Source organism: Rhinoraja longicauda, chromosome 36 (assembly GCF_053455715.1).
Source record: "Rhinoraja longicauda isolate Sanriku21f chromosome 36, sRhiLon1.1, whole genome shotgun sequence".
NCBI lineage: Eukaryota > Metazoa > Chordata > Chondrichthyes > Rajiformes > Arhynchobatidae > Rhinoraja > Rhinoraja longicauda.
Genome location: NC_135988.1, coordinates 3137963 through 3161251, shown reverse-complemented (window position 1 = coordinate 3161251; position 23289 = coordinate 3137963). Strand labels below are relative to the sequence as shown.

The following is a 23289-nucleotide window of genomic DNA, read 5'->3' as shown; positions in this document are numbered from 1 at the left end:
GCAGCATCTCTGGAGAGGAGGAATGGATAACGTTTCAGGTCGAGACCCTTCTACAGACTGAAGAAGGGTCGACCCGAAACGTCACCCATACTTTCTCTCCAGAGATGCTGCCTGTCCTGCTGAGTTACTCCAGCATTTTGTGTGTCCACCTTGAAATAAGAATCTTTCCATTCGGTTGAATAATATGAACCAAAATCATTTTGCCAACCCGAATATAGAGACAATGGTATTGCATCTTTAAGCTTTCTGTGTTGTTACTGACAGCACTAATTCAGAATTAAAGCTAAATAGTGTCACTTAAAAAGTAGAGTTCAAACTATGCCCAGCACAGACCGCATCATTGTTAAAAGGAACAAATATGTTCTCCTCTCCTGAGTAAGGTCATGTTCCAACCGAGGAACAGTTTTAGAAAGGTAGCAGAAAGCTTCTGTGTTCTAGCATTATCTGCACTTGAGTGTTCAAGCTAGAGCAGTACTGATTATATGAGCTAATACAGCAAGCTTACAACAATTACACATTTGCAAGCCACTGTTATTAGGAGAAGCCGAGGTTCTACTGCACTTACGTTGTTGTGTATGTTTAATGCCAGCATTGTATAATGTCCAGTGTAGTGAGTAGTGCATGCCATAGTCGTGAAACCTTCAGATGTCACATCCCTGCCATGTGGTGATGTCGGTTATCTTTCCCAATCACTCACACCTAGTTTTAGATTAGCCGCACCTCACCCTCAGACTCTGGCTCGGGCTCCAGCTCACACACGCCCATAAAATTCATCTCTTTGGTGTTTGCAGCCAACGTGGGTTTCGGCCTCATCACAGCATGGTTAGTACTGAGGGACACTTTGTCCGTGAGTAGGACCATCCCATTCTGACGCTCCATCAAGTAGGTTTCCAACTTTTTCAGCAGTTGCTTTGGATTCTTTTTGGCAAACGTTTCAACCTCTGCAAGGAAATAGGAAAGATATCTTGTATTCACAAAATCGTGAAAGTTGAAATGGAATTTCATGGAAATTCCAGTGGCAATATTGACGACATGGTTTCATATCAGTCTCACTGCATTTTAATTGGATGCACCAGGATACATTGGGCAAAATATATTATTCATATTTGTTTGAAGACAACTTTTCATCTTTAATTTAGCTTTGCCCATATCTCCCATGGGCAACTCAATGTTTTAGTCAAATGCTTCCAAAACCATTTTCTGCACAAATATTAGTCAGAGAATCAGTCATGCAGCATGGTAACAGGCTTGCAGGCCCAACTCGTCCATGCTGATCATGGTCTACCTTGTGTTTGGTGCACATCCCTCTAAACCTTTCCTATCCATATGCCTGACTAATTGTCTTTTAAACATTGTTATGTACCTGCCTCTGCAACTTCCCTTGGCAGCTCCTTCCAAATACATACCACCCTCTGTGTGGAAAACGCTGCCACCCAGTTCCTTGTAAATCTTTCCCCTCTCATCTTAAACCTATGTCATTTAGTTGTACACTCCCATACCCTGGGGAAAAAAACTGTGATCATTCACCATATCTACACCCCTCATAATTTTACATTCAGCCTCCTATGCTCCAGGAAAAAAAGATCCTAGCCTATCCAGCCTTTCCCGATAACTCAAGCTCCTCAGTCCCAGTAACATTCTTGCGAATCTTTTCTACACCCCTTCCAGCTTAATGACATCCTTTCTAAAGCTGGGCAACCAGAACTGCAGATAATTCTCCGTCTGGTCTCACTTACGACTTGTAACATGGCATCCCAACTCCTGTACTCATTGACCTGACTGATAAAGGCAAGTGTCTTCTTCAGGTAAATGCCTTCTTCACAACCTTGTCTTTCAGGCAACTATGTATCTGTATCCTTAGATCTCTCCTTTCTACACTTTCCAGGTCCTACCACTGATTGTGTAACTCTAGCCCAGGTTTAACTTACCAAAATGCAACACCTTGCACTGGTCAGAGTTAAATTCCATCTGCCATCCTTGGCCTACTAACCCAGATGATCTAGATTTCGTTGTAATCTTACCCTGTTCACTGTCCACTATACCACCATCATTGGTGCCATCTGCAAAACCTACTAACCATGTTAACAACACTGTCATCCAAATGATTAGTATAGATGACAAACAACAGTGGACCCAGCGTCAACCCCTGTGGGACACAATTGGTCATAGCCCTCCAAATCTGACAACAAAAAAAACCTCCATAACCACCCTTGGACTCCTCCACCAAGTTAATTTTGTATCCAAGTGACTAGCTCACGGTGGAACCCATATGATCACAACTTCCAGACATGTCTAAAGTTCATGGAGACATCGTCCACCACTCTCTCCTCATCACCTCTTCAAAAATCTCAATCAAATTTGTCAGATACGATACACCATGCACAAAGCCATGCTGACTATATCTTATATTTTAGGAGTAAGATTGGACGACCGGTGGGATAATCTAATGTTTCCCTGACCGACACACAATATAATGTTCAAAGGATTTCACAAAAAATGCATCAAATTTCTCACCTTTAAGAACAAATCCTGAATCAGTGATGGTTTTGTGCTGTGTTTTCCAAATCTGATAAAGATACAGGAATGCTGCCACGTAGAAATCATTCAGGACTGCAATCACTTGCTGTCTTCGATTACATTCTCTGCCACAAAACACACGCACTATGTAGAACACATCCAAAACTTTACACGGTTAGAATAATCCTCTTTCAGAACGCAGAATAACCAAATCTTTCACTATTTTGCCTCCAACTTTATTTGTGTCTCCCATCCCACTCATTCTACTATTCAAGCAGACGTCCACGTCCCTTGCTACTGAGCCAGGGACTGTTGACTGTGGCTCTGGAATTTGTCTGTCCCATTATCTAGCTTTTGGTAAGGAAAGCCCTGTGCACCCAAGATGCCTGCAAAGTGAGCCATGTATATTTTCAATGTGTCTTCCTCGTAGGTTAACAAAACTTTATAACCTATGCACAAATGAAGAGTCTATGTTTAACTTCTTGAAATACAATTACTATACGAATAAAAGTTGACACACGATGATTCTCAAATTGTAAATCTTAATGTTTCGGGCCCCAAAGGTTTATTTATTTGGGATGATATGGAGGATGAAGAAAATTTTAATCTGCTCCCCAAATAAATAATTTTCTTTGTGCTTATGTTTGTCTTCTCACTACCCAGTCAATATTCAGGTTAAATTAGCATCATGTTCTGAGTCACCTACTTGGATAGACATTCTTCCCTCAGAGCCTGGATAGCGATTCTGGTGATATTAATGGACATTAGACAGAAAGGGAAATTCTGAAATGAAAAGCAAAATGTTATGTTGTCAGAACATAACTCTGTAGAGGAGATATTGTAGAACATTGACTGAGGAACCAATACGATCAATAATTCTCTCACAAATATGAAGGCCAAAACGGGTCTCACGTCTGTTCAGAGGGTAATTTTATTCAATAACAAGAGTATGTACTAAAAGTCACAGAGTCATACAGCGTGGAAACAGGTCCTTCAGCCCAATTTGCCAACACCAGTCCACATGTCCCAGCTACATTAATCCCATCTGCCTGCGTTTGGTCCATATCCCTCCAAACCTGTCCTATCCATGTCCTTGTCTAATTTTTTTCTTAAACGTTGGGATAGTCCTAGCCTCAATTACGTCCTCTGGCAGCTTGCTCCATACACCCACCACCATCTGTGTAAAAAAAGTTACCCCACAGATTCCCATTAAATTTTTCCACTTCACCTTAAACCTACGTCCTCTGGTTCACGATTTACCTACTCTGGGCAAGAGACCTGATCTATTCCTCTCATGATTTAATACAAATCTGCGACAGGTTTTATATTAAAAAATACTAACGCTAAAAAAATAATCAAGACATTCACCATCTAAAAGAAATTCCAAGATTTTTACGTGCAGATTCTTTGTTAAAAAATCCTGCCGCACTTAACTAGATTTTTTTTGTTCACTTCAGTTTTCCATGTGCATGTGTGTACACGTTTGTAATTGCACAAAATAGAAGTTCATTGTGCTGGAGGTAACATATTGGCATGGATAGAATATCAGATGGCTAATAGGAAAGAGTTGACACAAATGGGAACAATGAGTAGTGTGCCATGGAATTGGATGCTGGGGTCTCAACTTTTTATAATTAATTTGACTTCAATGCACCACAAAAAGGCACGATTGTTGAGATTGCCAACGACAGATTGCCAACGACAGAGCAAAAATGCAGAAAGGATAAAAGAAAAACCACAAAGAAAAATTGACATTAGAAGACGGCAAAGAAAATAATTTAGAAATTGTTCTGCTGCAACGCGATAGTTGGTTTCTTTTTCCCCACAGCATTTTCAAGAACGTCTTCTTAATAACTAAAAGGACACAAAGTGTCCAGCACATTGTATCCTTTTGTGTAAACCAACATCTGCAATTCTTTGTTTCTACATTTTGATCTCTCTTTTTAACAGCTACAAGTTTATTATTTTATCCCACCAGCTAAAAATACATATCGCTGCACCGGCCAATCGAAGTGATTGTTTATAACATTCCAATGACTACCCGCAGTGAAACTAGCAGCTGTGTTCTTCAGAAGCAATGGTGTCTCATTATGTGGGGTGGTTACATGGAAACAGTTTAACCCCCCCCCCCCTCCACCCTTCCCGAGACTGTTTTTTTAATGCAAGACAGCCTTTTTTTCTGCTCATGAATTTGCAATGTAACTTCTCAGCTTTGGTGGAAATTGTGTTATAACCAAATTGGTCCGTACAAATAGTGCCCTAAAGCTCATCAACAAAATTATATCCAATTAGATACATGTGTTATAGCAGAACTACTTACACAATTGTAAAATTGTGAAATTGCCTATTTTGGCACAAAAAATAAAAAACCCCATATAATCTAAATGATGAGAGAATATAGAACTCAGATGCACATAGATGTGGGTATCGACTGCATGATCCACACGGTTAGTAGACTGATATCAAATAATTATGGAAGTTAACAGAATGTCATTGTTTAATACTAGATAAATTGAATATAGATGGAGGAATATGCTAGTTATATAGAGGTGAGAACACATCTGCAATACTGTGTGCAGTATTGATCTCCTTATTCAAGGAAGGATACAGTGTGTTAGCAGTGCAAAGCAGGTTTGCCTGATTAGTACCCAGAACTCAGGTTATTTCATGAGAAAAGAGCTGAACTGGCTAGGCTTGTAACTACTAAAGTGTAGAACGAGAGGGAATACAAGATTCTGAGAGGTCTTGACAGGATGAACACGAGAGGGCGTTTCTTATTGAGGGAGAATCTAGAACTAGGGACAATTGTTTACAAACAAATGCCCACTGAAGACATGGATGAGACAAAATGTTTTCTCTTGGAGGGCCGAGTCTTTGAAAGACTCTTCCACAAAGGGTGGTGGAAGCAGAATAGAGATTTTAAGGCAGAAATAAAGAGATTATTGGTGAGCAAGGGGAATGGATACAGTGTGTGGTGTGGTAACCTGGCGCAGTCTCAACAGACTGAGAACAGGCATGGGGAAGAGCAAATCGAACATGCTGAAGTGGGGATATACTGAAGATGCGGCAGACTGCGAGTGTGGACGGGACCTCCAGACTATGGAACATCTCCTGAGCTGTGACATGCTGCACGACACACGCACTGTAAAGGATCTTGCAGAGGCCAACCATGTGGCACTAAAATCTGCTCGTTATTGGCAAACAGTTGTGGGATGACACGCATTTAAAAAAAGCAAGGGGAATAAATAATCTTTGTTGAGGTCATCGTAAGGCTAAAGGTGTAGATGAGACATGGAGTTGAGGTTACAATCAGATCAGTCCTGATATTTTTGAATGACAGTACAGGCTTGAGGAAGTGTGCCTTTTGCTCCTAATTCACATATTACTATTGGGATTTTTATCATAATTCCCTAATGCCCACCCTATACACAAGCTAGCATTTATTTCTAGAGGACTTATTACATCAAATAGGGATGTAATGCTGAGGCTCTATAAGGCGCTGGTAAGGCCGCTTTTGGAATATTGTGAGCAATTTTGGGCACCATATCCGAGGATGAATGTGCTGGCTCTGGAGAGGAAGATCCCAGTAATGAGTAGGTTAACCTATGATGAGCGTTTGTCGGCACTGGGCCTGTACTCGCTGGAGTTTAGAAGAATGAGGGAGGGCCTCATTGAAATATACAGAATAGTGAAAGGCTTGGAAAGAGTGGATGTGGAGAGGGTGTTTCCACTAGTGGGAGAGTCTAGGACTAGAGGCCATAGCCTCAGAATTAAAGGACGTTCTTTTAGGAAGATAAGGAAATTTTTCTTTAGTCAGAGGGTGGTGAATCTGTGGAATTCTTTGCCACAGAAGGCTGTAGAGGCCAAGTCAGTGGATATTTTTAAGGCAGAGATAGATTTTTGATTAGTATAGGTGTCAGAGGTTATGGGGAGAAGGCAGGAGAATGGGGTTAGGGGAAGAGATAGATCAGCCATGATTGAATAGCGGAGTGGACTTGATGGGCCGAATGGCCTAATTCTACTCTTATCCCTTATGACTCCAACAAAATATGAATTTGAAGTTTTCCTGCTCTCTCCTTTACTACAGGTGCTCTCTTTTTCGGTAGGTTCAGGTCCATGGGCAGCGAGCACCCTTGACCTCACTAGAATAATTTAGTCTTTCTTTATGGATTCTGAGGTGCTAATGCTGTGCAACAGCCGCTCAAACTAACAGAGTAAACCGCAAGTGGCACTGACACATTGATGCGAATGTATTGAAACATAGGAATAATGTTTGTAAAGATATTTCAGGCCAAGTCAAGTCTATTACCATCGGCCCATGTACAGTGAGATACAATGAAAATCCAGCTTGCATCTGCATCGTTGGCACAGACTCGAACGCAAAATAATAAATAATTCATAAATTACGTGACCTAAAAGAAAGACGACCATGCCAAAACCAAGACACGAGTGCAAAAAAATTCTTAGAAAAAAATTGACCTTCATTTAAAAAAATTAGGTGGACCCTAGTCTTCCATTGTCAAGGTAGGATTAAGGTTCAGCGGGTTGGTTCACGAACCAAATTTATTTAGAGTCATACAGTACTGAAAAAGGCCTTTGGCCCCAATTTCCAATGCCAACCAAGATGCCCCATCCACACTAGTCCCACCTGCCCACATTAGACCTATATCCCTCTAAACCTTTCCTATCCATGAACCTGTCCAAATGTTACAGTACCTACCTCAACTATCTCTTCTGGCAGCTCGTTCCATATACCCACCATTCTGTGTGTAAAAAGGTTGCCCCACAGATTCCTATTAAATCTTTCCTTTCTCACCGGAAACCTATGTCCCTTGATTCCCTTATTCTGGGTAAAAGACATACAAAAGATTTTATATACTTTTGTAAGATCAGTCAGAGAGATCAGTAAGATCTGACTTTTCAGTCAGAGAGTTGTAAATCTGTGGAATTCTCCGCCTCAGAAGGCAGTGGAGGCCAGTTCTCGGAATGCATTCAAGAGAGAGCTAGATAGAGCTCTTAAGGATAGCAGAGTCAGGGGGTATGGGGAAAAGGCAGGAACGGGGTACTGATTGAGAATGATCAGCCATGATCACAATGAATGGTGGTGCTGGCTCGAAGGGTCGAATGGCCTACTCCTGACCTATTGTCTATTATCTATCACCCTTCACTCTCCTGTACTCCAAGGAATAAAGTCCTAGCGTGCCCAATCTCTCCCTATAGCCCAGGCCCTCGTCTTGGCAAAATTCTCGTCAATCTTCTCTGCATTCTTTCCAGCTTAACAATACCCTTCCAATAGCACGTTCAACAAAACTGAATGCAAATGCAGCCTCATCAATGTTTTACCTATACTCCTAGATCCCTCTGCTGTACAACACTCCCCAGGGCCCTGCCGTTCACCGCGAAGGTCCTGCTCTGCTTTGATGCCAAAATATAACACCTCGCACTTATCTGTATTAAACTCCATTAACCATTCTTTAGCCCACTTACTCAACTGATCAAGATCCTGCTGTAACTTTTAATAACCATCTTCACTACCACCCACTTTAGTGTCATCTGCAAACTTACTAATCAAGCCTTCTACATTCTCATCCAAATTATGGATATAAACCACAAACAGCAATATGCCCAGCACCGATTCCTGAAGCACACTACTTGTCACATGCTTCCAGTCCGAAAAACACCCTTTTACCATCACCCTCTGGTTCCTTTCGTGAAGCCAATTCTCTATCCAGTCCACTACCTCTCCCTCATTCCCAGGCGATATGACCTTCCATGCAGAACTTTATTAAATGCCTAATCCATGTACACAACGTCTACGTTTTTGGTTACTTCTTCAGAAAACTTTGCTGTGTATATATCATGAATACAGTATATTTTTGAAATTAAGCAAAATCGTAGCCTGACCTCTGAATGCTGAGAGAGCAGCTAACAAAGCATAGCACCATGGCAAGCCTCACCCTTCTTAAATGATGCCCACACATTCCTACCAGCAGAGTGGGTTGGATGGTAGCAAAATTCTGCGTTAAAACTTCCTTCTCTGGCTTTGCGCACTAACCAACCAAAGCAGCTTTTACAATTATCCTCCTGATATTAGCTAACTCTCCACAGGCGTGGAGTGGAAACGTCAGCCCACTGGCAAATACAGCACAGACGTCTGTAAAACTGCTTGTCAAAACTTCCTATTCAAAAGGCCACATTGATGGCTCATTCAAAATTCTACTGTGCATGCAGTCTTCAAACACATGCCTCAAACACAGTCGGAGGTCTGGAATAGGGAGAAGGGGGATATTTGCCGAGGCCCATAATGATATTAAAGGGACCATCAATACCCGAGCTACAAGCCCCTTCTCCCACCTACACAAGGTCCACATTTATACAGCAAGATCCTTTCCTCATGCACTCCCCTTGCCTTTTACCCCCCCTCCAGCACACGATCTTCCCAATCCACCTCCCGTTTACAATTTCCCTTCTCCACAATGGTGAGTGGGCAGAAAAATTGTTCTGTGCGTATTTAAGCATGCAATGGCCTGATCTGTTTTGCTTAGGCTGCAGGAATATCGTACCCATGGAGAAACTTGACAGTGTCCCTTGTGCAACTTTAACATGCATTTCTTGTGAGCACTGGGATGCCTCGACCTTACTGGACTTTAAGCTGTTAAAATGTGCGAGCATTAACTAACTTGTGTCGGATGGTGCGACAGTTTGTAGATGTCACGAGCCAAAGGTAGAGTCTGCAGGTCCATCACCATATACAATGTGTGCATCAGGCCAAGGAACCCAGTCCCACGCAGGTCAGTCCCTGGGTCTTCACCTAGTAAAATAAAACATGGTAGACGTGAACTTCTTCACCATTCTACTTTGGTTCACTCGTAAATGTCTACATTTTTTTCCTCAATTTTTCTTTCGACACATTTTGAATAAAGAAAAAGCAAACCTACTCTCACAACGCAGCCAGTTTTACACCGTTTATCTATTTCCAACTATACTGCACCTACATACTTAATGGTGTTACTTATAATACCAATACTCAGGTTAATGTAGCATCATGACCCTCTCACCTTAAACCTACGTCTTTTGGTTCTTGATTCCCCTAACAGATTCCGTGCATTTTCCTTATGGATACTTGTAAAGCAGTTTGTTTCTTTTTACCTTGAAATCCTAGTTGTTCCCAGTGTGTGCCATATCTTGCAGAGTCAAATTTTGCCCCCGTCAGTTTTTTGTAAATTGTCTGCAAAACTCGAATGTGAACTTTCTGATTGTTGTCCATGGAGCCTGCATCATAAAAGATATGCAGTTGTGCAGTTTAACAATATTAATAATTATAAAAAATACACCAGGTAGAATGTTTAGTCCTCCATTTGAAACTACACCTAGCGAAGCTCAGTAACATGTTTTACATCTGGATTCTTACATTGTGCAACAAATGATCGATGGACAAGTTTGAGCTACTCAATCATCCAATATTGCAAGACAACTTTGTTAACCCACAACTCAATATCCATTAATTTCTGCTAATCCAGTACTGGGTACCCACTAGCTAATTCTTTAAGGAGCCTTATAAGAATTTTAGCCATTTGGGAGTGTTAAGCTAGGGTTCTGCTTAAAAATGTAAAATGTATCACGTATATATCTAGATGCTAAAATATTCACTGTACTAGAGGAAAGGTTCATCTTCTTTCATATTCAATTATACCACTTGCTATACTCACACTGGGCAATCGCAAATACCAGATCCCGTTCTTCCTGTAACTCCTTGTGCAACCGTGGAGGGCCAAAAAGAAAATGGGTGATGGCAGAAAACCCGGTCCTACGTACAATCGGCTGGATGTTCTTCTGCAAGTATAAAGAAAAATGGCCAGGATTGTCCCCGAGAACTTGAAGATCCTGCCACATTTCCAATACTCCACTCTTTATGCCAAGCCCTCTAAATCTCTGTAACACCTGACAAGTTCCAAACTTACCCTGAATCTGATGATAATTCAAGACTTGAGTAACCGCCCATAGACTAAATGCATGTGTGTCATTCCCCTAATCAATTTGTCTTTCATGCATTTGAACCCTAACCCTAATGCAAGGAGAAGGAACACCTTCAGGACATTAGTGTAATTCTGAAGGTGGTCCATGCAGTATTTAACCATCATTGCCTGAATTTGTCCTGATCAGCCGCAGTTATTTCCCAATCAATTATCATTCAATTCTTTTACGAACAGGTTTTTTTTTTAAACAGAAACTTTTCGACAAATGAAAATCAGTATTAAACACAGTGGCTGTTATCTCCCATGCATTAATTAAACATCAGAGGATGTCTCAATATGTTTTGTTACATAGAACAGCACAAGAACGTGCCCTTTGGGGAAATCTGCCTCAACCCCTACCTCTAACAGTGTGTTCCAGACACTCACCACCTTCTGTGTGTAAAACAGAACTTGCTCCATACATCTCCTTTAAACTTTATCCCTTTCACCTTAAAGCTATGCCCTCAATATATCCATCCTGGGAAAAATTGGATGTCGCTTTGTGTGAATTCAGTACAAAGTCTGCTCGATACAACGTCTTAGCCATATTTATAAAAATTACAAGAGGCAGCCAATTTGCCTGATCATGTCTGTGCTGATGCTGCTTGCTTTTATTATCCCAATTTCTCAGCATTCCACATTTTTCCTCGAATGAACTCTGCAGGTCCTGCTAGATCCCCTGCTACATTCCCTGCATCCCTCCTCACAGCACTAAAACAATCATTTCTTTATGAGATTGCAATTGCTCAATTTGGAATGGGCGGCAAACCTTCATATCCTATGTCAGTGGCTATCATCCATAAACCCAGACGACCACTTCCATTCTGCAATGCTCAAATTTTGAAACTGGAGCTTAGAAAAAATTATCACTGATATATCCACACCAAGCAACTTCTCATGGGGACAAAAACAAAGTGTTAGAGGTACTTAAAAGGTCAGGCAGCATCTGTGGAGGGAATGGACCTACGTTATTTCAGGTCAGAACCCTTCCCAAAACATCACCTGTCTATTTCTCTTCACAGATACTGCTGACCTGCTAGGTTCCTCAAGCAGTTTGGTTTTTGCTCAAAATTCCAGCATCTTCAGTTTCTTGTGTCTCAACCTTTCAAGGCAGCATAATATTTGCTATCTATAATCTTTTGGCACAATTAAAACACTGTCCATAGATTTTGAGCAAATCATGATGCAAGGCTGAACATTTTTCTCCTGGGTCTCCTCCAGTATCTGGTTTCACTATCAACATCTGGTGATTTTTCTACTTTTATTCTCATTAAAAAATAGCTCCTTAACTTATCTTACACTTTCAATATATCATTTAGTTTATCTGCCAGCCAGTTCATATTGTTAATAAATCCTTGCAGCAGACTTCTTACGACGCCTCTTCAAGACATCAAGACACCTCTGCAGTTTATTTGAATTCTATCCAAATTTACTAACATCAAAATTCATCTCATGTTTCTTGGCAACTTGCTCATTGTCTTTTGAACATTACCAACGGGTCCCAACCTAAAACGTTGGCTATCCATATGCTCCAGAGATGATGCCTGACCCGCTAAGTTACTCTAGTACTTTGTGTTTTTTTAATTTACCAACAACAGGAACATCTACCCCAACAATTCAGAGCAGTAGTGACAGAATGCTGCACTGTCAGAGTATTGCTTTGTTAATGAGATATTAAACTGAAGCCCTCTTTTCCCTTTAAGCAAAGGGACACAAAGTGCTGGAGTAACGCAGCGGGTCTCACAGCATCTCTGGAGAACATGGCAATGTGACTTTTTGGGTAGTCTCCAATCTATGTTCTCCAGCGATGCTGCCTGACCCGCTGAGTTACACCAGCACTTTGTTTCTTTTTTGTATAAACAAGCATTTGCAGTTGCTTGTGTCTCCTCTTTACCCTTAGCTGGGAGCGTGAGATCGCAAGGTCCAACTGGAAAATAAACTGAGATGTTCACCAAGTCTCCTAGTTATTTATCTCCCTCAATAAATATAATAAACTGTATGCATCCAGTGATGTCAAGCCTCAACCAACATCAGTCTGAAGAAGGGTCTCGACCCAAAACGTCACCCATTCCTTCTCTCCCGAGATGCTGCCTGACCTGCTGAGTTACTCCAGCATTTTGTGAATAAATACCTTCGATTTGTACCAGCATCTGCAGTTATCTTCTTATACTCCTTAACACAGATTATCATATTGTGGCTTGTGGGAGCAATTGGCCAGCACACTTCCTCAAAAAACGTTCCAGTAACTATCTTTAAATGATTGGTCATGAAGCACACCAAAGCAGAATTATGTCTTAAAAGGTGTACATAAATACAACTTTCTTTACACGTCACTTAGTTCCAACTGTTGTAACACCAGAGAACTGCAAACAGCAATAATCTCACAACAGAATCTTGCATAATTTCATGGATTTTGGCTTTTAGTTTTGGAGATACAGCATGGAAACAGGCCGTTTGGCCCACTGAGTCAATGCCGAACATCGATCACATGTTCATACTAGTTCTATGTTATCCCACTTGTGCTTCCATTGGCTACACACGAGGGGCAATTTTACACAGGTCAATTTACCTAGAGACTTGCATGTTTATGGGATGTGGGAGGAAACCCACGCGGTCACAATGAAAACGCGCAAACTCCACAGAGACAACACCTGAATTGACAATAGACAATAGGTGCAGGAGCCAGTACCACCATTCAATGTGATCATGGCTGATCATCCACAATCAGTACCCCGTTCCTGCCTTCTCCCCATACCCCCTGACTCCGCTATCCTTAAGAGCTCTATCTAGCTCTCTCCTGAAAGCATCCAGAGAATTGGCCTCCACTACCTTCTGAGGCAGAGAATTCCACAGATTTACAACTCTCTAACTGAAAAAGTTTTTCCTCACCTCTGTTCTAAATGGCCTACCCCTTATTCTTAAACTGTGGCCCCTGGTTCTGGACTCCCCCAACATTGGGAATATTTTTCCTGCCTCTAACATGTCCAATCCCTTAATAATCTTATATGTTTCAATAAGATCTCTTCTCATCCTTCTAAATTCCAGTGTATACAAGCCTAGTCGCTCCAGCCTTTCAACATAAGACAGTCCTGGCATTCCGGGAATTAACCTAGTGAACCTACGCTGCACGCCCTCAATAGCAAGAATATCCTTCCACAAATTTGGAGACCAAAACTGCACACAGTACTCCAGGTGCGGTTCACTAGTGCGGCCCTGTACAACTCCAGGTGCGGCCCTGTACAACTGCAGAAGGACCACGTTGCTCCTATACTCAACTCCTCTTGTTATGAAGGCCAACATTCCATTGGCTTTCTTCACTGCCTGCTGTACCTGCATGCTTCCTTTCAGTGACTGATGCACTAGGACACCCAGATCTCGTTGTACGTCCTTTTCCTAACTTGACACCATTCAGATAATAATCTGTCTTCCTATTCTTACCACCAAAGTGGATAACCTCACATTTATCCACATTAAACTGCATCTGCCATGCATCTGCCCACTCACACAACCTGTCCAAGTCACCCTGCAACCTCATAGCATCTTCCTCACAGTTCACACTGCCACCCAGCTTTGTGTCATCTACAAATTTGCTAATGGTACTTTTAATCCCTTCATCCAAGTCATTAATGTATATTGTAAATAGCTGCGGTCCCAGCACCGAGCCTTGCGGTACCCCACTAGTCACTGCCTGCCATTCTGAAAGGGACCCAATTATCCCCACTCTTTGCTTTCTGTCTGCCAACCAATTTTCTATCCATGTCAGTACCCTACCCCTAATACCATGTGCTCTAATTTTGCCCACTAATCTCCTATGTGGGACCTTGTTGAAGGATTTCTGAAAGTCAAAGTCCACTCCATTCACTGGCTCTCCCCTATCCATTTTCCTAGTTCCATCCTCAAAAAATTCCAGAAGATTAGTCAAGCATGATTTCCCCTTCGTAAATCCATGCTGACTCGGAACGATCCTGTCACTGTTATCCAAATGCTTCGCAATTTTGTCTTTTATAATTGACTCCAGCATCTTCCCCACCACTGATGTCAGACTAACTGGTCTATAATTTCCTGTTTTCTCTCTCCCTCCTTTCTTAAAAAGTGGGATAACATTAGCTACCCTCCAACCCACAGGAACTGATCCTGAATCTATAGACCATTGGAAAATGATCACCAATGCATCCATGATTTCTAGAGCCACCTCCTTAAGTACCGTGGGCGGCACGGTAGCGCAGCGGTAGAGTTGCTGCTTTACAGCGAATGCAGCGCCGGAGACTCAGGTTCGATCCTGACTACGGGTGCTGCACTGTAAGGAGTTTGTACGTTCTCCCCGTGACCTGCGTGGGTTTACTCCGAGATCTTCGGTTTCCTCCCACACTCCAAAGACGTACAGGTATGTAGGTTAATTGGCTGGGTAAATGTAAAAATTGTCCCTAGTGGGTGTAGGATAGTGTTAATGTACGGGGATCACTGGGCGGCACGGACTTGGAGGGCCGAAAAGGCCTGTTTCCGGCTGTATGTATATGATATGATATGATATGATACCCTGGGATGCAGACCATCAGGCCCTGGGGATTTATCAGCCTTCAGTCCCATCAGTCTACCCAACACCATTTCCTGCCTAATGTGAATTTCCTTCAGTTCCTCCGTCACCCTAGGATCTCTGGCCACTAAAACATCTGGGAGATTGTTTGTATCTTCCTTAGTGAAGACAGATCCAAAGTACCGGTTCAATTCATCTGCCATTTCCTTGTTCCCCATAATAAATTCCTCTGCTTCTGTCTTCAAGGGACCCACATTTGCCTTAACTATTTTTTTCCTCTTCACTTACCTAAAGAAGCTTTTACTATCCTCCTTTATATTATTGGCTAGCTTACCTTCGTACCTCATCTTTTCTCCCCGTATTGCCTAGATTAAGTCTAGATTGAACCCGGGTCTCTGGCGCAAAGAGGCAGCAGCTCTATCACTGCACAATAGATGATAAGGCATATAATAGCCACATAATTTACATGATAGAATCCACCAGAGGCATATTATAATGTAAGAAACGCAGCATATAAGGCGGCACACAGAAGCAATTTTCTCAAATAAGCAAAACATCAAATGAAAGAATGATGACAGAGCATGCAGTTTCCTTCTTTCTCTTTGTGCCTACCCTGTACTCATAGAGATCCGCTGTTTGAAAATGCTGAAGAGCTTCGTTAAAGGAGATGAGCAGAGTGCATCCTGTGGCGTCAGTCGGACCTACAACGGACACAGAATGTGTCATACAGGATGATGCCTCATACAAAACAAAAATAAAACTCTACGTTTAGTTACTCTTAATATTGAATCTCATTAATCTATTGAAATACAGCATGCATCTTCGCAAGTAAAATCTTACCTTCCCGTTCCTCCAATGGTAATTCTGAAATCAAAATAAAAGTCACTCAGCCAGTAACGGTATACTGCAATGGCCCAACCATTCCTGAGCTGACTGGACTATTTCCCCACAGTCTTAGTTTAGATACAGGATGGAAACAGGGCCTACGGCTCGCCGAGTCCATGCCAACCATCATTCACACTAGTTGTTTGTTATTCCACTTTCCCATCCACTCGCGACAGATTCAAGGCAATTTTTCAGAACCCAATTAACCTAAAAAACCTGCATGTCTTTTGGGTGTGGGAGGAAACCGGAGCACCTGGAGAAAACCAAGAAGGTCACTGGGAATTCTCCCAGTGACCTTGTTGGTTTTCTCCAGGTGCTCCGGTGCTAGTGCTAGTGCAAACTCCACACAGACAGCTCCTGCGGTGAGGATCAAACTCGGGTCTCTGGTGCAATGAGGCAGCTGCTCTGCCAGCTGTGATATTGTAAAATTGGCCTCATTGTACTTCTTAATGTCTCCAGAGGCAAAATGGAAAATTGTTCCAATATTTCAGATAAGTACACAAATTCTGTTTATTTCTAATCATATGAAATTATCTAATCTTTGAATTAAGTGGCTGTACACAAATATAGTCCAGAGTCAATGTTTTTGTTGCATTAAAAAGAAATGAAGACATATGAAACCGCAGGTGCTGGAATCTTTAGAACAGAGCTGGAGTCAGTCTGAAGAAGGATCTCAACCCGAAACATCACCCATTCCTCTAGAGATGCTGCCTGTCCCCCTGAGTTACTCCAGCATTTTGTGTCTATCTTTGGTTTAAACCAGTATCAGCAGTTCTACACTGTATTTGAAACGCAGGTCGAGGTTGTTTTGAAATTCGCATTGCCGTGCTTCCTGTCCCCAGCGCCATCCTGTCGGAGTCTCTAAGCGCTGTTCCGTGGAGATGTGGCTGCCGCTGCCTCCTGGGAAATGTAGACCACCCGTCAACCCGCTTCCTGCAGGACGTGGGCAGAAAGAACTACAACCCTTCGGCTCAACTTGTCCATGCTGACCAAGATGCTCCATCTGCGCTAGTCCTATTTGTCCCTGTTTGACCCATATCCCTCTTAACCTTTCCTGTTCATGTGCCTTTCAAAAGTTGTTTTACTACCTCAATTACCTGCACCAGCAGTTTGTTCCATATAACCAACTGTGAGAAAAAAAGTATCCCCTCAGGTTCTTATTAAATCTTCCCTTCTCACCTTAAACCTATGTCCTGGGGTTCTTGATCCCCTTACTCTGGGTAAAGGTCTTTGCATTCACCTTATCTATTCCCCTCATGGTTTTACACACCTCTATTTCCCTCATGATTTTACACACCTTATCCTCCTGCACTCCAAAACAAAAAGTTCTAGCCTGCCCAACCTCCCCTTATAGCTCAGGCCCTTGAGTCCTGACAACACTTGTAAATCTCCGAGGAGATTTCACAAATGGAGACACGAGATACTGCAGATGCTGGAACCTTCAGCAAAACACAAAAACACTCTCTGAACATTATATTTCTATTACAAAATGTTTCAAGAACAAATGAAATATCCACTCCATGGACACTTATTTGACTTGGCAGGAATGAAATGCACATCCAAATACAAAATATGATGTTGTGTTTCACTGAAGGAAATGTTGAGTAATTCTTAGAATCAGTCTACTGTGAAGAAATAACTTCAATGCCCAACAACCACATGAGAATGTGGTAGCTGGGCACAGCTAAACAGTAAATAAAACAAAAGGTTCTGTTAATGAGTAAAGTTTCAGTCAATGAAAGAGGTGGTCTCTGCCAAGAACTTCCTGTGCGCTGACAAATAATTCATAGACTGACCCTACCCGTCTGCCTTACTTTCCCCACAACAAACCCCACAATACAAAACGTTTCCCATTTACAAAAAGAGTGGAAATGACCAGGAGGTATGACTGAATCACTTGTTTCTGCTTAAGTGTGACAAGGATCTTGACTGAATCTGAACAGTTGAATCCACCCTGTTCATGCAAGGTTACAAAGTCAACGTTCCTTTTCTTATCTTTCTTTTTGTGTCAGAATTTATGGAGAGACATGATGATTTTCTATCACATCCATCATTTTGTGACTTCTGAGCTCACAACTATGAACTGCTTTTGTAATTATTTAAAGTTCTTTAATTTAAATAAAATCAATATATTGCAAGCTCTGGGATCAAAACAGGAGAGGGTTATTTTTTCATTTAAACATTGAATATAAGAGTCATTAAGTTATGTTGCAGCTTTATAAAAATGTGGTTTGGCTGTGTTTGGAGTAATGTATGCAGTTCTGGTCACCCCAATACAGGAAAGATTTGGAGATGGTATAGAAGAGGTTTACTAGAATGTTGTCTGAATTAGAGGGTACTACCTTACAAGGAGAGGTTGGACAAATTTAGATTGTATTCTTTGGAGCACCGTAGGTTGAGGGGGAGACCTGACAGAAGTATATAAAATTATGAGAGGCAGTCACAACACTTTACCCAGGATGGAAATGCCAAAGACTAGAGGGCACAGCTTTACGGTCACAGAGAGAAAGTTTAAAGGAGACATCTGCAACAAGTTTTATTTACACAGACAGTGGTGCTTGCCTGGAGCACGCTGCCATGGGTGGTGGTGGGAGCAGATACGATAGTACCATTTAAGAGACTTTTAAATAGGTCCATGGATATGCAGGGAATGGGGGGATATAGATCACCTGCAGGCAGAGGAGATTGGGTTAACTTGGCAACATGTTTAGCACTGCCATAAAGCCTATCCTGTGTTGCACTGTTTTATGTTACACAAACATTTAAAGTTAAGAGATACATTCTATCAATTGGAGACTGTAGCGATGCGGACAGACATGTAATGTGGCCAGCTACCATTCTGACTGAAGACACGAGCAGTCTGAAGAAGGTGGTGTCTCACCTCTTTGTGCTGTTTCCAAAGCTTCCCATTCTGCCTCTGCCTGCAACACATTCAGAGTCACCTCTGCGAGACAAAAACAACAAGAGTCAAGGTTAGAAGGTTTCAATAGACAATAGACAATAGGTGCAGGAGTAGGCCATTCAGCCCTTCGAGCCAGCACCGCCATTCAATGCGATCATGGCTGATCACTCTCAATCAGTACCCCGTTCCTGCCTTCTTCCCATACCCCCTCACTCCGCTATCCTTAAGAGCTCTATCCAGCTCTCTCTTGAAAGCATCCAACGAACTGGCCTCCACTGCCTTCTGAGGCAGAGAATTCCACACCTTCACCACTCTCTGACTGAAAAAGTTCTTCCTCATCTCCGTTCTAAATGGCCTACCCCTTATTCTTAAACTGTGGCCCCTTGTTCTGGACTCCCCCAACATTGGGAACATGTTTCCTGCCTCTAATGTGTCCAATCCCCTAATTATCTTATATGTTTCAATAAGATCCCCCCTCATCCTTCTAAATTCCAGTGTATACAAGCCTAATTGCTCCAGCCTTTCAACATACGACAGTCCCGCCATTCCGGGAATTAACCTAGTGAACCTACGCTGCATGCCCTCAATAGCAAGAATGTCCTTCCTCAAATTTGGAGACCAAAACTGCACACAGTACTCCAGGTGCGGTCTCACCAGGGCCCGGTACAACTGCAGAAGGACCTCTTTGCTCCTATACTCAACTCCTCTTGTTATGAAGGCCAACATTCCATTGGCTTTCTTCACTGCCTGCTGTACCTGCATGCTTCCTTTCAGTGACTGATGCACTAGGACACCCAGATCTCGTTGAACATCCCCTCTTCCTAACTTGACACCATTCAGATAATAATCTGCCTTTCTATTCTTACTTCCAAAGTGAATAACCTCACACTTATCTACATTAAACTGCATCTGCCATGTATCCGCCCACTCACACAACCTGTCCGAGTCACCCTGCAGCCTTATTGCATCTTCCTCACAATTCACACTACCCCCCAGCTTAGTATCATCTGCAAATTTCCACAGCATGTACAAGCTCTTTCTTTCATTGTCACCTAATTTGTCAAATTCAGCAACATAACCTTCTCACTCAATTCACTACCTGTACTGCGACTAGCTTGCTTCCATTCCAGCACGAACAAAACATCTTTCCCCAGCTCATGCTGGATGAATGTAACTTACTTTAGCAGTTGAGGGGCGTGCAGTTTGTGTGCAGTTTGTGTGATAAAGTTAATCTTCAGGAATCGACTGCATCGACTGTACTTACCTTCATGTATTCGTTCACCCCCTCCAGCTGTAAGAGATTGTAGAAGCCCATTGTGTTTCAAAGTAGAAATCTGGAAAGAAACCAACAATGATTATAAACCGAAACATCTCAAACAACTCCAATGGCTATAATAGAAATGCGACAGGTATCCCAAGACTCAGTTTCAGTCTAGAAGTTAATTCTGCAAAACTCTTACTACTCACTGGTATAGATTTCAGCATTGTTTTCCCATTGCATGCATCGTCCGTCACCTGTGGGCGCAGACACAAACCCAACAAACCCTGAAAGACAGCACAAGAACGGATATGTAGACACAAGGAACTGCGGACGCAGGTTTACCAAAAACACACAAAATGATGGCTTAACTCAGCGGACCAGACAGCATCTCTGGAGCTATCCATATTAGCCTATGCATGTTCTCCAGGGATTCTGCCTGACCCACTGAGTTACTCCAGCACTTTATGGTTTTTTTTAAACAAGGATATCATGCACTTGCAGATGCTCTCAACTTCTCCCATATTTAACTGTGAATGAATGAAATACTGCTGTAATCTCGTACTATGAGAGAGTTAAATATTAACTGCTTTCCTTTTGCAGAAAGCAATGAGAAAGAACTCCACTTCATTAGGATTAGAATTTATGTCGCCCAATCAGTTGGAGCTGCAGGCAAACAATTCCCTGGGTCCTGATGAACTTAAATCTTTGGATCTTAAGGGTAGTGGTAACGGACATGCAACAACTCCCACCGTCCATCTGCAGGCTTCTCAAAGCTAACGGGCTTCTTGTTGAGCTGATAGACAGCCCAGGTAGAGATTAACCAACTTTTTTTAAATTTAGGTATGTATTTATTGAAATGAGAACTCTGTAAATTTGAGACCATTTACTGGAATGCTTAGTAGTGTGATAAATCTGTCAGAAACTTTAGAATCAAGCAGGAAAACAATGAAAATATTGTGGCATCTTACATAAAATTTACAGCACAGAAGTAGGTTATTCAGCCCAAACTCTTCTGTTATCGTGTTCACCCTCCACGTCAACACATTCACCTTTATTTAGCCCAAATCAGTTTGAACATTCCCTCCAAAGATATTGCCTGACCTGCTGAGTTCTTCCAGCACTTTGTGTTTTGCTCAAGATTCCGACATCTGAAGCTCCTGGAATCTCCACCAAATAATTTCAATGGCTTTCTCCCTCACATTTGTTCTGGAAATACAGCATGGAAACAGGCCCTTCGGCCTACCGAGTCAATGCTAACCATCGATCACCCGTTCACATTAGTTCCATTTTATCCCAATTTTACATCCGTTCCCAATACATTAGGGGTAATTTCTACAGAGCCATTAACCTACAAACCCGAACGGGTTTGGGATGTGGGAGGAATCCGTAGCACCCGGAGGAAACCCACACAGTCATAGGGAAAACATGCAAACTCCACAAAGACTGATCCCAGGTCTCTGGCGCTGTGAGGCAACAGCTCTGCCAGCTGCACCACTGTACTTATTTAGATTCTCTATATGCACATCAAGCTGGGTGTGCATCAGGTTTCACATTCCCACAACTATCTCGGTGAAGGGAATTTTCCCACATTCTTTGTTGGATTGATGTAAAATTTGAACTCCTCCCTTTGGAACTAACCTGGATAAATCAATCGAACATAATTTTATGAAAATTCTTTCAGGTCACCCTCTTCCCTTTTCTTGAGAACAGAATCCCAAGTCCTTTAAGTTTTTCCTGCTATTATGCATGTAGATCTGTTCTGCACATTTCCCAGTTACTAAATATCTTAGTAAATAATACTAGTTTTCAACCGTCCCTTAACATTCAAACCAGGAGATTTCTGTAAACTCAGACCTTCATAACTGTAATAGGTATATATAACCTATATAATTAGATTTATATATCATTATATAAATCTGAACTATAGAATCAGATCAATTATAGGGATGATAAATGAAATTAAAAGTTCATAGCAAAAAGCCACACTTAGCAAAAGCATCAGCATCAGAAAAATTCTTATTCTTATGGGCGGCACGGTAGCGCAGTGGTAGAGTTGCTGCTTTACAGCAAATGCAGCGCTGGAGACTCAAGTTCGATCCTGACTACGGGTGCTGCACTGTAAGGAGTTTGTACGTTCTCCCCGTGACCTGCGTGGGTTTTCTCCGAGATCTTCGGTTTCCTCCCACACTCCAAAGACGTACAGGTATGTAGGTTAATTGGCTGGGTAAATGTAAAAATTGTCCCTAGTGGGTGTAGGATAGTGTTAATGTTACGGGGATCGCTGGGCGGCACGGACTTGGTGGGCCGAAAAGGCCTGTTTCCGGCTGTATATATATGATATGATATTCTGTCCCCACATAACAAATTCCTTTCTTTGCTGGATTCAGGGTCAGAGAAGTCAAAAACCATAATATTCTGTTGCAGGAACAAAGAACTGCAGATGCTGGTTTAAAACTCAAAGTGCTGGAGTAACTCAGCCAGTCAGGTAGCACCTCCTAGAACGTGGGTATGTGATTTTTGGATCGAGACCTTCCTCAGATATTACCAATGTTCTATTGCACTTGCGTCTCTTACTCTCTATTGAGGCCTACTTCCCATCTTAGTTGAATGTGGGACAATGCTCCCCACAACTCACAGCAACATCACAAAGGGCGACAGCATAAACGTACATTTTTGTAACTGTGTTGTTCTTGAAGAGAGCCTGGAGCACAATTCCCAATACCAGGAAAGTTCAACACCTGCAGAATACAAAGAGAGTTATTTGCACATTTAAATAGGCATGACTAATATCTCCCCTTGCGAAGTTTATTTAATTAAATCTCATGTATATTGCACAACGCAGTTGGGTGCACGGTCTCATGCTGAAATCATATGCACATGCTCTGTATAAACAGCCCCAACACGTGCAGAAACCTGTATGACTTAATGCTAAGACTGAAATAGCTCTCATTTCAAATCCTGATCTCACAGTACAGCAGTGCTAGATAGATAAATTATGGATGATGTGGGAAAAGAGAAAAGTGGTAGCCACTTCAGTTATTACAAGATATGTAACAATTAAATGCTGCTGGAAGATCATCAAGAAAGACACTCTTTGGTCAGTCCAAAATGTGCTGGTGTTCCAGCATAGTGAGATGTTAGTCAGGGAATGTTGCCACCTGGCCCATTCCAGACT

General features: G+C 42.0%; 1 protein-coding gene across 3 annotated transcripts in view; it reads right to left on the bottom strand.

The window, feature by feature from the left end:
* Positions 1-78: 78 nt before the first annotated feature.
* Positions 79-23289, bottom strand: part of elmod3 (ELMO/CED-12 domain containing 3) — a 35424-nt gene continuing 12213 nt past the window's right edge. The window contains exons 4-15 of one of the 3 annotated variants that reach the window (XM_078428799.1): positions 22784-22852; positions 20321-20398; positions 20118-20187; positions 18833-18895; positions 15907-15930; positions 15679-15767; positions 10227-10350; positions 9667-9789; positions 9198-9328; positions 3224-3300; positions 2515-2642; positions 79-941 (exon numbers count right to left, since the gene is read on the bottom strand). In XM_078428799.1, coding sequence (XP_078284925.1) covers positions 706-941; positions 2515-2642; positions 3224-3300; positions 9198-9328; positions 9667-9789; positions 10227-10350; positions 15679-15767; positions 15907-15930; positions 18833-18895; positions 20118-20187; positions 20321-20398; positions 22784-22852 — 1212 coding nt within the window. In that variant the 3' untranslated portion in view covers positions 79-705. The remainder of the gene's footprint in view (positions 942-2514; positions 2643-3223; positions 3301-9197; positions 9329-9666; positions 9790-10226; positions 10351-15678; positions 15768-15906; positions 15931-18832; positions 18896-20117; positions 20188-20320; positions 20399-22783; positions 22853-23289) is intronic. The other 2 variants (XM_078428800.1, XM_078428801.1) reach the window with 2 other exon arrangements.